The 18543-nt window shown below is 37.0% G+C and overlaps 1 protein-coding gene across 2 annotated transcripts in view; it reads right to left on the bottom strand.

Moving 5' to 3' along the window:
- Positions 1-585: 585 nt before the first annotated feature.
- The window catches only part of LOC149538572 (5-formyltetrahydrofolate cyclo-ligase, mitochondrial-like), a 46342-nt gene continuing 28384 nt past the window's right edge, over positions 586-18543 (bottom strand). The window contains exons 3-7 of one of the 2 annotated variants that reach the window (XM_089799879.1): positions 16803-16952; positions 1827-1868; positions 1592-1637; positions 1398-1468; positions 586-1303 (exon numbers count right to left, since the gene is read on the bottom strand). In XM_089799879.1, the coding sequence (XP_089656005.1) occupies positions 1170-1303; positions 1398-1468; positions 1592-1637; positions 1827-1868; positions 16803-16952 (443 nt within the window). In that variant the 3' untranslated portion in view covers positions 586-1169. The remainder of the gene's footprint in view (positions 1304-1397; positions 1469-1591; positions 1638-1826; positions 1869-16802; positions 16953-18543) is intronic. The other variant, XM_089799880.1, reaches the window with a different exon arrangement.

The raw sequence follows: 18543 nt of genomic DNA, 5'->3' as shown, positions 1-18543 counted from the left end.
TACAACTGTGTGCGACTGACACCCATTTGCATTGGCATTCACAGTCACCACAAACGTTTTTGCTTATTCAGCCACAAACTTGAGGAGAAAAGAAAGATGGAAGTAAAGATCAGTTACCTTCAGTATTTGTCATCAATGTTTGATCATTTCTTCCCAGGCAAACTACAATTGCCTTGTCAGAAATAGGGACTAATTTTAATTTGCTTTTAATCTTTTATGTCAAAAATCTTAGGCTTTTAATTTTTATTTTTCAGTTTTGATGAAAAGTAAAAAATGAATAGATGTCTTCCAGAAAAGAGTAAGAACTGTCGAGCATCTTTTGATTTGTACATATTAAAAACAAAAAACAGAACTATGACAATTGCCTATAATAGCTATTAGATCATCCGTGGCTCGATGGTTTTGATAGCATTTGGAATAAATTTAACTCAATAAACTGCTGCTCATTTTGTATGGATTAGTGATATACTGTATACAGGTGCATATCATCGGTCAGAATATGCAGAATCTAATTAAGTCTAATTGTTCTGTTTAGAGCCTCTTATATGGTAACATATAACAGAAACATTAAAAGAAAGCCTGATATGCAAGAAAAATTAATTAAAATCCAATTGGCTTCCATCCAATCACAATGATTTTCATTGTCTTAGTCTTTTTAGTATTCCAAATGGAGAGGGAAAATACACAATGTTATCATGCCAAAGCCATGGGCAAGTATTATTGATGTTCTTCCATAACCCATTGAAGATTTTTGAAGGACGACATTGTAAAATATTCTCTGGGTAAAGGGAGTGGAAGCTTTTCATCCAAAAAAGCTTTGACAATTTGAACACAGAACGACAAATACAATCTGATATTGAAGAATATCCTGTAATCAAATGGGGGTAAATATACATCTGCTTGGTTTTCAGCAGGGTAAATTTCAATTGCAAGGCCACAATAGCCAAACTCTGGCTATCTAGGTTTATAGAAATAAGTTCTTAGTGTTGCTATTTTCCTTCCAATAAAAGCAGAAATTCAATGATCTGTTTATTTACGTGAGGGAAAATCTCTACCAGATGAGAGATCCATCACCTAATAAATACCACTTGGCACTGACCACAGTTGAGGTAAAGCTGTGATAAAATTCAGAAGTGGTAAAGTTTCCCTAAAAAGAATACTTATGATTCCTATTTCATTCTTTCCAAAGCATTTGAGGTTATGGAGACCACACCCGATGGTGAAACAATAGTGTCAACAGGAACATCGAGAGCAGAAATGGGGATTGCTTCATCCAATATCTGTGTGGAGTATGCCAATGCAACTGCAGAAATATGAAAACATTATTACAATTACCACAAAAACCTTGAAAACAGATAAAATATCACCTTAACAGAGAATCATTTCAATATTTCTACCTAGTAATGGGGGCTGCCAACCTCTTTTTCCAGCAAGCTCCAGGTATGTTTTGATAAAATGGTCATAATATCTTTCATAATGAAATACAAAATCAGAAATTGGTTAAGTAAAAAACTAAACATCTGTAACATAACTATGGTTTGCATCGGTTGATAAGTGAATTGAATGAAAAAGCATATGGAATTAATCTTACCCTCCACCTCGACCCAAACGTCTTCCAGAACGATCAAATGCGAGTCCTTCCAGATTGAAACCCATAGAAAATTCCAAAGCTGATTAGAAGGTGGACAAAAGTTTTCTTCTTTCTTTTGATGCTACCACTCATGATTAATATGCTTTTCACATATGATGCCCACAGTCCATAATTATGCTTTCTCCTTAAAGTTGAAAAGATTAAAATATTAAGTTCAATCATAAGTACCAATTACCTGGCAGAAGTAGCAAGTCTACTGATTTGTCTGCCTGCATAACTGCACAGACAAGTTTTTACCATTATCAGCTTATTTATATACATTACAAGGAGTATAATTAAATCTTTTAGAAATGTACATTATGTGTGTGTGTGCACGTGCGGCGATTTAAAAAATATAAGTACACAAAATTTCTGGAAGGGCTCAAACTTTAATATAAGACAGATTCTCTAAACATTGGAAAATGCCAATTGGTGAAATCCACCCTTCAGAACTTGCCTGTTTTTGCTTTGAGCCTTTTTCTGATCCCAGTGAAATTTGCTGAGAGGATGGAAAAAATTCAGAGAGACTTCTTATGGATGGGGGCTGAAAGGAATAAAAGGTATCCCCTAGTTGCTTGGGAAAAAGTCTGCCTCCCAAACAGAAAGGGAGGTCTTGGCATCAGGAAGCTAACTCACCTCAACATAGGCTCTTTTGGCTAAGCAAATATGGCGTATCTTCAGCAGCACAGGGGAATGGAGAGACATTTTGGTAAACAAGTACATAAAGAGGCCCTCTAAACAGTTTACCCTCTTCAGTGAAGATATCCCAAGAGGATCCGCTGTTTGGAATGGTTTTTCAAAAGCCAAGGACCTGGCAAATTCTAGAGTCTCTTGGAAATTGGGAAATGGGGAGGATATCCAGTTCTGGTCCGATCGCTGGCTTATTCAGGGCCCTCTTATGAACAACCCCAGCTATCAGGTCTGGGTGACTGACTGCATCAACCATTTTGGGCAGAAAGTTAGTAACTATAGGAACGACCAGGGATGGATAGACCTTTCCGTCATCTTTGAAGATCTTAATCCTATTATGATAATGCTAAACTCTATGGCCCTAAATAACAACAAGGATGAATTGCTCTGGGGAGATAATGCCAACGGGCTATATACTGTTGCCTCTGGGTATTCGGCCCTTTGGAGATTAAATGAGGTTCCTCCTTGGTCGAGGGCTTGGATCCCTGGCCTCATTCCAAAAATTAATATGTTCTATTGGCTGGCTCTACAGGACAAAATCCTCACCCAGGATAACCTCATTAAAAGAGGTCATATTATGCCCAACAGATGTGTGTTATGTAAAGATCAGACGGAGACCGGCAATCATTTGTTCATTCATTGCTCCTTCTCCAAGGAGGTTTGGGTTTTCCTCACCCAAGACTTGGGCTTCCGCTGGTGTGTGCCTTTTAACCTTCTGGATCTCTTCTGTCAATGGAAATGCATGTTCAATAGGTTTGATCTTCAAGAATTAAGTTCTTGGATCCTGCCTCATCTCTGTTGGAGCATTTGGAAGGAGAGAAACAACAGAATCTTCAGAGATAAAGAGGAGCCAACTATAGTGATAGGGAAGAAAATATTTGCTAACATTAAGGAAAACTATTTAGTGAGGAAAGGGGGAGATATAGAATTAGGTGGCAGAAAAAAGGAGAAGGCAAAAGACAGAAAGACGAAAAGACAGGAAGCCAAATGGCTTCTCCCCCCAGAAGGATGGCATAAAGCCAACTTCGACGGAGCTTCCAAGGGAAATCCTAGCTCCTCAGGAAGTGGAGGCATAATAAGGAATGAAAATGGCGATGGTATTGCGGCTTTTTCCCTCCCACTGGGATTTCAAACCAACCACTTTGCAGAAGCAAATGCCACGTGTAATGCTGTCAAACTGGCTTTTGAAATCGGAGTTACTAACCTTTGGCTTGAAGAGGATTCGAACAACATTATAAAATGTATTAAGGCAACTCTCAGCCATCATGGTCGATTGCAAATCTTATTGATGAGACATGTGAGACTCTTGCCAAATTCAGTAGAGTCCACGTCACTCATATATTCCGAGAAGCTAACCCAGTAGCCGACAGGTTTGCTAATATAGGGGTCGGCGCAAACCAAATAATGACATGGCATCCCAGAAATAGTTTGCCGGCGAATGTCAAAAGCATGATCAAACTGGACAAGATCCAAGGAAGTACGGAGAAGATCAATGTGTAATTATGAGTATGAATGGATTAAGGGGAAAGGGTACTTCCCAAAAAGGTAGCATGGGAAATCGTAATTGCTGTAATTTATTACAAACTATTCGACACACTTTGTGGGTCGTTTTTTGCATTTGCAATAGGAGCAACAGAAAGGTTAATTCTTTCTGCATTCTGCTCATACACAGAGGTTCCTATCAGTTACAGTGTGAGGTGCATATGAGAATTGAGGGTGTGCAGAGTGCAGATATGGTAGGCAAAAGGTGCAAAAAGGAGCCGGTGGGTGAAATAGAGAAATGGAGGAGCAAGGAAAAAGTTTGGGAGCAGCTAGATCAGGGCGGGATTCCCAGATACATTACGAAACTGCATGGATTTGATCCGGAGGTGACCAACAATATGGTTGGATCATGGAAGGATGGCAGAGTTAAGGTGAACGGGGTTTCTTTCATGATCACTAAAGAGGTGATATTGACCGTTTCTGAAATCCCGATTGAGGGTTTTAAGTTCTTCAAGGACAAGAAGCTCTCGGCTAACGCTGTGCGGGATTTTGTGAAGGATGCCGAGGAACTGAAAGCCCTGAAGAAGATTGACACATACTGTGTTCCTGATACCATGAAGAAACTATGGAGGTATGTTCTGAGAGCTATAATCGAGTATATTACTCTAGACCCTAGGTTTGGTCGGGCTCATACCCACCACTTTGTTCTTTTGAATCATTTTCGGCACAGCTGTAAAATTTCTTTTCCTTTTTACTTTTTAACTTCCATGAGCAAGGCAGTGGATAACTTCAAAAAGAAGCCCACTGATAACCCCACTCTGCATGAGGGGCTCTTGCTGCTTATTTATGAGCACTTTAAGGCTCAGACAGTAAGCAATGCCCCCCCCCCCCCCCCTCAGACTGAGAATGTGACCTCTGGAAGTCCCAGCTTCTCTTCAGACTCGGATGATATTTAGAGCTTAAGCTCTAAGGATGGCAGGATTTCTTCCGCTGGTAAAAAAAGTCACCCATCAGGTCAAGAATTTGCCTTCTTCCATAACCCCTAGTAGAAAAAGCCCTAGGGTTCATGGGCAAAAGCAACCTGTGAAGGATGAGAAGGTTGACAGCGATGATGAGGGGGATGTGGAGACGAAAGAGGAGGAAAAGGAGATGCAGGAGGAAAATAAGGAAGACAGGGGAGGGAAGAAACGCAAGAGGGAGGGTCTGGAGGATGAGAGAATGCAAAAAGAACTGGATATGTCTTCGCTGCCTCTTTCTCCTATCCATATTCAAGCCCAACCTGAGGAGCAAAAAATGGATTCTGAGACCGAGGGAGTGGAGGTGCAAGTTAAAGACGAGAGGAAAGCTTGGAAAAACTTTAATGTTAGGACCTCGAAAATGGGCATTTTTAGAGAGGCCTTGAACCTGCAAGTCCTCGTGGAAAACCAAGAAGGGCCGCAGCTTGAAGAACTCATAAACCCGGCGATTGTGGTTATTTCAAATAAAGCAAGGGAAACTGGGATGAACCTCTTGAACAATGCCCGCAACAGTATGATTGATAACTTCAGATCAATCAAGTGGCTTTTCCATGAGCTGGAGGAGGTCAAAGAGCAGGTGTGTCATATGGAAGAAAACAGGAATGGAGCGGATTCTAATAATAAAGACGGCCACAGTGAGAGGCTCAGTCTGGCTAAGAGAAGGATTAACAACCTCGAGATCTACAATCACAATCTCTCGAACCAGATGATTTCGCTACTAAGCTCCATTAACAACAACATCATATCTCTAACTGGCTTGATCAAAGACAGAGTCATGAAGGAAGATGAGGAAGGAAAAGACAGGGAAAAAGCCAGACTGGTGGCCGACCCTGCAAAGGACAACATCAACAATGATCAGGACCAGGAGGATCAAAGGGCACACCAGCAAGAGGCTGAGGAGAACCAGATGGCCTATGAGGCTGCTCAAGTCATGCAAGAGCTGGAGAGAAAGAACGAGGACTAATCTACTGCCTGTTCTTTTGTTTCTATCTGTGCCTTTTTTGGGCTTTTTGTCAGGGCTTTTGCCTTTGTTGGTTCTTGTTGTTTTTGTTCCTGGTCTTTTCTATGTTCTTTGTTTTTCGGCTAGGCCTTGTGCTTATTATCAGCCTTTGAACTTGAACTCTTTTGGCTGGGCTTTTCACACTTATTTTCAGCCTTGTTATTGTTTTAACTCTTGGGTTTCAGGGTCCCTTAAAACCTGTTTATCTAATCAAAAACATTGGAAAAAATTAACAAGTTATATGCGTTGAAGATTAGAACATTAATCATAGCAGGTTTATTGAAATAAAATCCTATTCAAAAATATGATGGTTCCCAATTTTTTACATGGCTAAAGTTGTAAACTACTGAAGTCATTAGGTGTCTTATCTCAAGTAATTGTTGAAGTAATTAGGGTAATCACCTAAATAATCACATATCTAATTAGGCCCCTTATTACTTTATTACGCCTGAGCTAATGGTAGGAGTTAAAGAGATCAAATTTCCACAATCCATTGTATTGAGTGATTTGTTTCTGGTTTTGATTGTGTTAAGATTTTTACCAATGTTTCGAATCACACTACGTGATCCATCATCAGGATGAAGAGCAAGAAATGCAAAACAAAGTAAGTTGCAAATGAAGATTGACTCAAAAGATAAAGGGACCAAGGCAAGAGAGAATGTACACATACCAAGCTTGGAAAATATAGAATAATAGAGTAGGTGGTTGAACAAGGGGCCACAAGCATCACACTCAAAGAAAGGAAAGAAAAAGAAACTCAAAAAAAATACAACTTACATCAATGTTAAAATAAAGAGAGGATGAGAAATACCAAACAAAAATTGGGACACACCTAAATAAGACGCACTCGCAAGAAAGGAAGGTGGTAGTAAAAAACTAACTGCAAAAATATGGAAGCGGCAGCCATGCAAAAATATTGCAAGGAAACATTAAATTATATGCACTCACCATCGGGACACACCTAAATAAGACGCACTCACAAGAAAGCAAGGCGGTAGTAAAAAACTAACTGCAAAAATATGGAAGCGGCAGCCATGCAAAAATATTGCAAGGAAACATTAAATTATATGCACTCACCATTGAGTTATATGCACTCATAATATACAAGCCCACTAAGCATAGCAAATGTATATTATATATTATATCATATGATAATATCAATATTATATATGAACATATGATATATTATGTAACTAAAAGTGTACATAAAAAATTATATATAGAGGTAACTGATAAATATATTAACAGAATATATCATATATATAGCCCAATAAAAAATAAAAATAATAATGTCTGAGACGTACGTGTGTGTGTGTGTGTGTGTGAGTGATGCACATAATTTGTGCATATATATATATGTGTGAGTGTGTGTGTGTGTACACATAAGTACAAATTGTGTGTATCATATATATACTGATATGCACATGTATGCACATATACACATACATATATATGTATGTATGTATATATATACAAATTATGTGTGTGTGTATGTGTGTATATATAAATGTATATATATGTGCATATATGTATACTAATGAATGTGTGTGTGTACTTTAATGGAGTGTTTTTCTATTATTAGATTGAGCTATATATAGGTCATGTTAGTCTCACAAGATGAGGGCATATATCATTCTCTAATTTAATCCTCACCTAGGTTTGGATCTAGGGTTTTATCTTTATGCTTTTAGAAGCATTATTTGTATTAAATGTAATCAATCAAATTTATTACAACACAATCTTAATATTAGATTCCTCTTTGGATCAATCTCTCTTAAGGTTGCATATAATCAATTATGGCTTCTCTTCAGATGTGATAGACCTTTGGTGGCAGTTGATTTTTGGGAGTTGTGCAGTTAACTGTCAACTTCAACATGGTATCAGAGCACCGGATCTATGATTTCTTATCCGAACTCTAAGAGATCCGGAGAGAAAAATGGGTTCATCTTGGAGTGTGACAGACATTGCTGTTCAATCCAGAGCAGCCAAAAACCTTAACAACTCTTGTCCAAATGCAAAAACTTATGCAGAAAAATAAATTAGATGACAGGGAGCCACAAACAGGAATTTGTAGAGCTCTGCACACATCCCAGCAAATATTAATACTACATGAGCACAAAAATAAGGTACAGGCCTTTTTGCCGAAAAAAACTAATCAAATTATTGATAATAAAATTATAAAATACATGCAAAAACTAAAATTGCTACACATTCAATCGAATTCAATCAATTTTCCTCCCCTAAAGGTAGCTATTTACTTGGATTGGTGCCAACAACAGAGGCAAGTGTAGGCACCAATACCACTTTGGTTCTTCAAATATGCCATAAGTCAGGATAGGACCAGACTTTCCACTAGGACCCCTAGAATAGTTGGAAGGCACTAATGTTGGAGTTTTCTTTATTTTGACTTAGGATTTCCACCCTGTGGAAGTCAAAAACCACAACCATGACTTTGAAATCACAAGTGTTTGACTATTGATGGCCATAGTTCGGAGACTTGGACTCGAAGAGTACTCGTCAAGCCCCAACTAGGATAAAACCTGGCAAACACTTGACAAAAACTCAGCAGAACTCAACAACTTAGAAAGTACCAAAAATTAAAATCTCTTAAAAAAACATTTTTTAATAAAACTCAATTACTAAATGTATTAATTTGAAAATTGACATCACAAAAAAGAAAAGCACGGTGTTGTAGCAAAAACATGTGACTAACATATTTTAACCAGTGTTTTAACTGTGCCAACATTTTTATCCATATTTTTTTGTGCCTATCAAAATGCAAGAGTTAAACTTGTGAAAACTTGCCCAACAAAAAAAATAGAGTACTCGACAACTCAGAGATTACTCGCAGAGTTTGCGAACTATGTTGGTTGCTATATAATCATGTCTTGATCATTAAACCTTTTAATGATGATGAATACTAGTAATATTAAAAGCTATGGCCTTCTGTGAAATTCATAATTTGGTTAATAAGATAAGAGGTGGTCCATAAGTATTATATTAATAAAGATGAAAATATATGGATATGCTTTGGACCTTTGATACAATGGAGTGGAACCACAAAGCAACACAATTCCAAAGAGAAAACTAAGAAAAAATACGTGTGATATATTGTACGGAATATTCTCTAGATTTGTAAAGTCATCATAAGGGATAATGCTGTTAGAAAGTAAAGTCCAACAATATAATTGGAGGAGGGAGATGAATCAGTTATGCACTTTAAACAACTTTTTGTCCAACTATGGATATCATTTACAAACCTTAAACTTGCATATATGAGTAAACTGAAAAGTAATACCATGCACAACATAAGAAAAACTCATTATAACACCATATTTTGCTAACTAGGGAAACCCTGGCCAAGGGAAAACCCCAGTGGGGATGGTACCCACAAAATGATCCAATAACCAAAGGTATCTTGTGAAAGATATTGGCCCTGCTAGGAGTCTATTGCATTCATATAGTGTATCTGTCCTTGTTAGAGGACTAAGCCTTGTCAGAAGCCTCAACCCTGTTAGGAGTTGTAAGTACAGTACACAACATATAAGCTAAGCTCACTGCCGAAACAAGCATACACAACTTTACAAGTTATCCATTACCAAAACCTTGACTGTGCTGATTTCTCTAATATCTGATCAGTCCTTGAAGTTCTTTGAATACAAAATATTCATACAACAGCCTGTTCTGCTCTGATCATCAATTTCGCATCTGCATAGTACTAACAAAGTGCACATAATACAATTATATCATTACAATACAATTGCATACATGGCTTAATCAAAAGTTCTTCCTTTAAACCAAAATCTTTAGACTGTCGGCCTTACATATCTTCACACGTTACCAATATTCCAACTTAAAATCTGCCACGTGAGGGTTACATCTAGGATTTAGTCACTACCTTGTCAAGTTCTTGTTTTGATAAGTCAAAACAATTCCTTGACCAAAATGCCAATGATCTGCCAACTGCTATGTTTCTACGATATGAAACCTATTACTGGAAAACTCATCAAAATATATTCAAATCTCATCATAATGTTTAGCGGCCTTGCATATACATCTTCTCAGATGTCCAAACTAAATTCCCTTAACCCCACATACTTATATATGTCTTCTATGAAGCTCCCCGAACAAAACAGTCTGCCTATGCACTGTATTCCTGCTCATACTTAATTTCTTGTTTCACATATACTGAACTTAACCTTTATCCTTAGTGGCCTTTATACTTCGTAATGTTGCCATTAATGACAACACCTATTAACCTACCTTAGCCAAATTGCCAACACATGCATGTTCTAGCATTATTGTCTTCTGCTAATCAAAATTTCTCAAATAACCTTGCGAAACTTCCAATCCTAGCTCACAGGCTTTTCGTGAAACAATTTGCACACCAGCTGTTCTGGGTTTGTTCAAACTTGCATTGAAAGAAATATTACAATTAATCATCATACCACCAGCTTTCTAACTTAACATATATTGCTTACAATTTGATTTAAAATTATTACATGATATACTCAACAGGCAGTCTTTTATATTACTGTTATAAAATGATAAATTCAGAAATTTCTTACAGCAGTAATAATTTTGATAATTCAACAATAACTTAAGTCTAAAAATGCTGACCTGTATTGCTGAATATCCAAACATCAATCACAAGTTCCCTTACTCCCCATTATGACTGTCCCTTGGCATGGTATGGCACCTCCCAACTTGTACGGCAGCACCTCTAAATAATGTTTTGACTTCCCTTTTCACCACTGCATTGGGCTTAAGTAAATTCTAAGTGGCTGTGGCAGGCTTCTTTAAGTCTTGTAAGCCTATCAAATATTCATAACCACCTTAGGAAATATTTCGGATGTATGGCCCCTCTCTTGACTATCCTACAAAATTAAAATGGTACAGCTGGGCAAGGTCTCAGCAAACAGGATTCTTTTTAAATTCATCTTTCCACCATATCACACACAACACAAGAATATGACTTTGTTTCCACTCCCACACACTGCACAAAATGTCTGATCTTTCTTCCTTGGCACACACAACATTGATTTTTAGAGAATTTATTTGCCTGCAGAACTCAATAAATGTGTACCTGTAAACCTAGCAAACCTGTGAATCTAAAAGATAAATCAATTTGCTTCAAATGAGTATTCCTCCAATGAAACGAACATGTGAACTCTGAATGAATTCATCCAGAATCAGCTAAGAGGATTTTTGTTCACAAAAACCAATGTGAACTCTGAATGAATTCATCCAGAATCAGCTAAGAGGATTTTTGTTCACAAAAACCAATATCCACCTTAGGTAATTCATCCTAGGCTGAAAACTGAAAAGGTAAACGAAAGCTTAGACTCCCAAGGAGAATGTTACCAAAAATGCATGATCAAGAATGTACCAAATCAATTTCCACATTGTCTTTCTAGAACCCCTTGTGTAATTTTCTGGAACTTCAATCAAAAAATCAATTTTAAATGATTATCCTAAAAGATAACTAATTTGGTTTTTTTTGGCCCCAAGTAAAGTCACTTTAATAATAATAATTATAAAACATTCAACTTAAATGTAATTAATAAATTCAATTAATTATCTTAGTTCCTCTCCACAAACCTAGGCCAAAAATGGGGACATTATACTATTAATTTTTTCCCACCTCACCTATTTTATCATGGGAGCATGGTGTAGAAGCACCCTCCTGTCAACCACAACCCATCAGTAGATGTCAATCAAAGAGGGATGATGACATAGTCCAACGTCTCATGGAGAAGTCTTCCATAGCTTGTTATAGGAAGAAATAAGGTATAGTCCAATTTGGGACCAAAATTTCCTTTACGGACATTTAGGGCCAATAGGCCAAAAAGTTATAATAATGGCTACAAAGGCCAAAATCATGATGTGATGGCGCATTTGAGTCATTTTTGTCCTAAATAGACCAAATGTGACCAATTTGGAGTTATCGGTAAGCATTATGGTGCATATGCAAAAAAGTTGCAAAAGTTGTCATCATACAACTTTGCAACTTTTTTCTCATTTTTTGCAAAACTAAATACCCAACGGTCCCCTAATTCAAAAACTGGTTGGAGCCATTAGGAATAGATATAATAAGCATATATAAGCCTCAAGGCATGAGGACATATTGGTTGTTGATGTTTTTGGTGATTGTGTGAATAAAAACAAGGAGTATTCTATGCAATTCCCATACAATTCGTGTTCTAATCGATTCAAATTGGATTGATTTGTGCAACTACTTGTTATGATAGGAAACTAGATAGAATCCTCTTCCATTTGCATTTGGTTTCAAGTCTTTATCTTCTAGACAACTCAATTGGCAAGCATTTTTGTCTCAGGTAGTCTGAATTTTGAAACATAGATCAACTTATCGCCAATATGTAGGCGATAAGTCATCTTATCGCAATAAGTTAGGCCAGGCAATAATTTACTACAAGATATCACCACTAAATATTGCCTATAAGCTGGAAATATCGCCTATAAGTTAGAAATATCGCCTATAAATTGGCACCTTATCCTTAGACTTGCCAAGAAGAGGAAGGAACAATCAAACCCCAGGTACAATATTTGGGTTTTTGGTGTCTTTCACTTGCATTATAAGTAGATAAAAATTGGTGTCTTTTGCTTGCATGATAAGTACATAAAACTAAGTTACTAAAATATGTTTTCACCTTGTTTCCTAGCTCTTTACTAATTAGCTTGGAAATGTTTGGTGGCGAAATTGGGGTGGAAATGTTTCACATCTGCAAAAGCTTGCCCTTTGCATCTTATATCAGCCATGTAGCTCATCCAATTGTGAGCGTAACTAGAGCTTATTCGAGGGCATTCACATGAAAAAGAGGAACAAGTAGCACAGAGACAACTCAACGACCTTGTTTATGTGCATTATAACCTTAAGTTGCTCATAAGAAAGGTAGAGTTAGCAAAAAATTGTCCGCTTGATTTGGATGACATAGATCCCTACTGTTATTGGACATCACAGGTTCAGCCTCCATTGTTCACAAACGATGAGATTTGTCATTTGGAGATGTAGGCTATTGAGGAGGGTGGATTCACAATGGGATAGGATGACACCGATGAGGGCATTGAGAAGGATGAGGGCTCTAAGAGTGAGGAGGCATTGCCAGTGTCAACACTATCTACATCCAAGATGGAGGTCCAACCACAGCCACAACAGCCTTCTAGGGCCAAACTCCCTCCCACTCAGTAGTTTTTACTAGAGTTGTTGGGAAGGGGAAGAGGAAGATGTAGCCTATTTTGATATTGTACTTGACACTTGTATTTGCTTATAGTTCTACAAAAATAATTTGCTATTTTTAGTTTGCTTTAGAGTTCAAACTATTAGACTATGGCTACAAGCCATCATCATTCCACTTGAGGATTGGATTTTGTATCTATTTGCATTTATATATACTTAGATCAGTTTGTTTGGTTTGTTTACACAGTTACTGACTCATTAGATGCATCTCCTTATTGAATTTTGCCAAAAAAAAACATTTCCAATTAAATTTAAGCAATTTTTTTAGTTCTTGACTTATCTCCTATATTTGTCGATATTTTTCTTTTGTGTTTGGTGATAAGTTGTCGATAACAATGAGTTGAACTATGGTCTAAAATCCTTGTTGAACGAAGTTTTTGTTAAAATCATGGGTTTTGTTCTATCATCCACTAGTAGAAAATTATGAAACTTGGGGGATTAATAGGTCTTCTCGTGTCCTATAAGAATAAACAAGTTGTAGGGTGGCCCCATCAAATGGCTATTTTTGTGACCAAGCCCTAGGCCTAGCATCTGACATGTGACAAGCCAATTTGGAGGAAAAAGGCATTGGTAGGTTGGTGAAAAGGCTAAGACGGAGGTTTGAGCGCGTGGAAAGGTTGATAACAAAGGCAATCCACCCATCTTGATATGTTGGAAGCATTGCCATATTGCTCAAGTCAAGATTTGTCCAAAGTTGCAGATTGCATAAGCAATTAGGTCTCTAGGCCTAATAGGAGGATTTTGAAGAAAAGGGGGTCAAATAGGGAAGTTGAGTTTTAATTTGCCGATATTGTCAGTAAGGCTGAAAAGGGTATCTCAAAATGGCCTTAAATTTGACTAAAACCCTAGGAGCCAAAATTGGAGCACAAATTTCCTATTAGGTCAACCTAATTGAGCAAAACAAGGAGATCACGTACAAGAGGATGTTTTGAATCTTGATTATTGCATAGAAGGCGGGTGTTTTGACCCTAGGACAACATATCCAAGAGTTGGGACCAAGAGACAAAGGTTGGGCATCAAACCTCAAGAAGGCTACCAACCTTATAATTGTGCAAGGGTAAAGGTCTAAGGCTTAAGGTATCTTTGGGAACAAGCCTAGTTTGAGGTTGTTTGATCAATGGGAGATGTTCTAAAGGGAGAATGGAAGTGTTGGAAACCTTTTTTGATGAGTAGGAGGCCTAAGTGGGTGCAAAATTGACAAGAGAAGCCATTGGGGAAGATTGTAAGGTGAAAGACCATCTAGCCACCTCATCTCCTCATCAGAGTGGAATCATCTAAGGACAAAAAGTTGATTTCAGATTGCCCATTGTAGGAGTCTTCGTATTATTTTCACTATGGTCGAGTCATTGCGGGAGCTAGAGGTGGGCTCCCATAGGAGAAATCTATAGTCCTAAAAAACCAAAAGAGGCACTCACTTTGTCAATTGCTAAAAAAGATATACCTGCTGTGAAATTTAGAAAACGAGACATAATTCTTAGAGAAAGTGGTGGGAACTCAGGGTTTACTCTCAAAAGAGGCATCTATAAAGCCACAATGTCAAGTTTTTCCCTACTAGCAGACCAAGAAGAAGACTTAGACTCCTAACTTGCTATGAAATTTTACTTCATTGGGACATTCTCAAGTTGACTTGTGAAAAGGTAGAGGAAGGATTGGAGCCCAGGAGATTCCAATTGTTTTTGAGTGTTGCAGTATTCATGCAATGAACCTGGATCTGTGAAGTGCTAAGGAGGGCCATAAGGCCACCATTAAACCTAATAGCTAGTTTGGATCTGAGGATAGGCTAATTTGCCACCATATGTCCTGTATCATAACATTTTCTGCACCAAAAAGGAAGCCCCTTATGATCCAAAAGTTGCTTCCATTCATAATTTGCGAACTTTGAAACAATGTGAGCTGAATGGTCTTTTGAAACATAAAATTCCACCAGATTGTAAGCATAGGTAATTTGCATTAACAGGAATCTCCCAAAAGATTTGTAATAGCTTTGAAATAAGAATCGATCCAAGACTTAACAGTAAGGTTGGGAAGTCTCATCTAAATTGGCATTCCATTCAATGATTCTGTTAGGGGATTGAACTCAAGGTACCATGGCTTCAACGGCAAGAAGTGATTTCCCTGTATCTAAAAGTTGCTTGTTCAGAAAGAAATCTTGACTATTGGTGGATTTGAATACTGATGATAGAAAACCTTGTGCGCAGGGATAGATCTCCAAATCACTTTCCTTGTGAGGTTGCCAATTTGTTGTGAGCCGCTTGTACAAATCAACTTAGCCAAAAACAGTTAAATCAACTAATCAAGTTGACTTATACGATATAGCCTCCACCTTCTATGATTTCTTCCCCAAAGGACAAAACAAGGAATGACTACAAATGATTTAAGGGTCTAATCATAACCCTATAGAGCACCTGTGATTTTTTAATATTACCAGCACCACCACTTGGGATGTTTTCCCATACTAACATACCACATCTATGAAAGATTTGGTATTGTTTTTTCTTGTTTCTTTACAACCCCTGGTTGGATGGCCACCTTTCCCTGCATCCTCCACATCAGGTGTGAACCTTTCCAGAAAAACAGAATTGAAGTCACAGGGTGGTGCCGTAAACTTGGCACAATCGGAGGAAGCCACGATCATATCTTCCACCAATGGACCTAAAACAGAAGCAAAATCAGAAGTAGCTCACCACAAAAGGAAGGTAGAAGAAAATTTTGAGCCACACAAACCCTATGCTGAGTGCAGTTGAACATAAGAGAAGCGGGGAACATTTCTATGGCCATTTGTGAATAGGTTGTTGATTTTGAGTTTTTATTTTGACAGTATTGTTTTGCACTTCAAAAAAGTTACAATTTCCTCACATTTACCAATCCTTATAATGATTACATGGCTCACTTTTTTGGAACCCCTACCTTTTTTGGACCACAAGTATAATATTAATGCCCTAACATTGAAGCAAGCTAAGGGCAAAGCTTGTTGTAACTGTTTTTCATTAACTTGTTTTATCTTTATATGACTTCTGAAACAAGCCATTAAAATCTCTAACATGAACTAATATTTGTTATAGAACAAGTCGTGGTTAACAATTCAGAGCTAATTGAGTAATTCACCACAAGATACACGCTTTAACCAGAAATGAGAAGAATTTTCTCCACAAAAATTCCTGGGAAAGGAGTGCAACGTTGTACCATCAACAATGGCTACAACCATGCTCGCCCATATCAAGTTTTCTCTCAAAAGTGCATAGCAAAGGTAAAATTGAGGAATAGGTTGAACTCTGTATTCATGCCTACAAATTCAAGCCCTACAACTGTCTAGGAATACCTAGGATTTATATGGACATGTCACTATGCATGAAGACATGTTTCTAATGAAAATTGAAGCAGTAAAAAAAAAAATCACTCTAATGTAACACTGAGCTCAGTGCTTGTAGAAGCAGTACAATGTAATTGACTTATTTGATTTATGGCATGGTAGGCTGCTGATCAAGTAAAATATGTTGTGCACTATTACACACTGGCATAAACATCTTAAAAAACATAGGTTAGATGCAGAGTTCAAATATGCATTTCACCATGCTCTATGAATGAGCCATTCAATTTATCATTTTGTAAAAACACTCACTCAAGCCTGAAAAAGATAATCATATAAAAAGCATGGAGTAATTTGATTACACACGCTTGCTGATAAGATTGTAAAGAATGTAATAAAGCATAGTTTAGCCAGCATACCATCTTCTCTTTGATTTCCAGCGCTATCCAATGGTGTCGGTTCCAATATATTCATTGAATTTGCAATCAGCTCTGAAACACTAGTAACATGCAACATTCTCATATTGCTTTCCTTGTCTTCAACACGAGGAACATAAAGCACCTTTGAATCTGCATGTTACATACTGAATTTTGAAAAAAAAACAAAACAAAAAGGAAGCCAAGATAAATAGTTGAAAATATAATCATATTTTGATGCATATATGCAAACACTCTTTTCAAATGTGGTACAACAAGATGAGAGGACATCCAATCAAACCCTTAAAAAACTATGTAAGATAAAAATGCATGTGTTTATTTATGCTTTGCATCATACATAAACAAATAGCCATATAACAAATCACAAAGATACTATTGATGTATGGTACAAGTAGCTTCCAAGACAATGCAATGTTGTTTATACACACAGCTTAAAATATTAGACCAATCTTCAACCCACAACATTCATCATGAAGGCATCATCCCAATCAAATATCCATCTATGAAAGTACCACTTACTAAATTTCAAATCGCAACAATCACTATCACTATATTTCAGGATTTTTCGTGCGTTTAGACTTCTCGCATGCAATACATGATCTCCCAAGTCAAGAATAACCCTGAAGCATATACTGACATCATTTCTAAATAATGAAATGCATCAAGAAACATACAGGAATTAAAAAAATCTTTTTTGAATGTGCATATCCAAGAGATCTGGACTCACTGGAACGGAATCGTTTGTACATGGTAGGACTCAAATGAAAATGTTCTAGAATACAAGGGGCTTTTGTGTGGGCTCATAAAATTTCCTATATGTAATGGCATGCTTGCACAATTAGATATTCATGAAGCTGCTCTTTTACCATTTAGCCTGGAAGCTATTTTTTTGCCTACTTTGGCATTCTATTAGTATCTAGAAACCTACCAAAGTAAGCTAGAACATATGTTTGGAAAACATTGTTTTAAGGTCTACATGCTTCTCATGTTTTCTCATGGACAAAAACTATTTCTCATTATCTTATATTTCGAACTCTAGGCATTCACGAATGGATGAAGTTATGAAATCATAAATCAAAGCTTACCTATAACATATGCTTCTCACTCTATTATATTACAAAGAGTTAAAGAAACATATTCCCAAATAAGTGCTGCCTTCATGGCAATGAAACTGCCCTCTTAGATATTCTTTTCAAATTCAGCCTAGTAACCTACAAGATTTAACTAGAACATGGAACATCAAAGAACATATCTTTAACATATATGTCCACATGCTTCTTATGTTTAATCATGGACCAAAACTATTTCTCATCCACTGATATTTAAAATTCTAGGCATTCACGAATGCAAGATTATGAGCCCACAATAATTCAGAACTTACACGTAACGAAGATTAATTTATTATCATACAAAAAAAAATCAATAATTTGTTTAATCCAGTATAAATTAATCTATAATTGTTCTTTAGGGGCAATGAACTGGGATGCATAATTTTGCAGTTAGCTATTTGGACTATTTCAATATGAAAGACATTTTATTGTGTTTTCCAAATCACAAACCCAAACCTTCTCATGTAATATTGCCATTTGCTAATAAATGCCTGCATTACACACTTATTCAAAGCTTATTGGATGACCATCAACAGGTTCTTTTGACCATCCTTTTGTATGGTATAGATGTTAGTCCTCCCATCATACACCGCATCTCTATATAATTGTAGTGG

Source organism: Cupressus sempervirens, chromosome 9 (genome assembly GCF_028749045.1).
Source record: "Cupressus sempervirens isolate cs-2001-9-10 chromosome 9, ASM2874904v1, whole genome shotgun sequence".
NCBI classification, from domain to species: Eukaryota; Viridiplantae; Streptophyta; class Pinopsida; order Cupressales; family Cupressaceae; genus Cupressus; species Cupressus sempervirens.
Note: the sequence above shows the minus strand (reverse complement) of the source record. Positions and strands in the feature narration are given on the sequence as shown.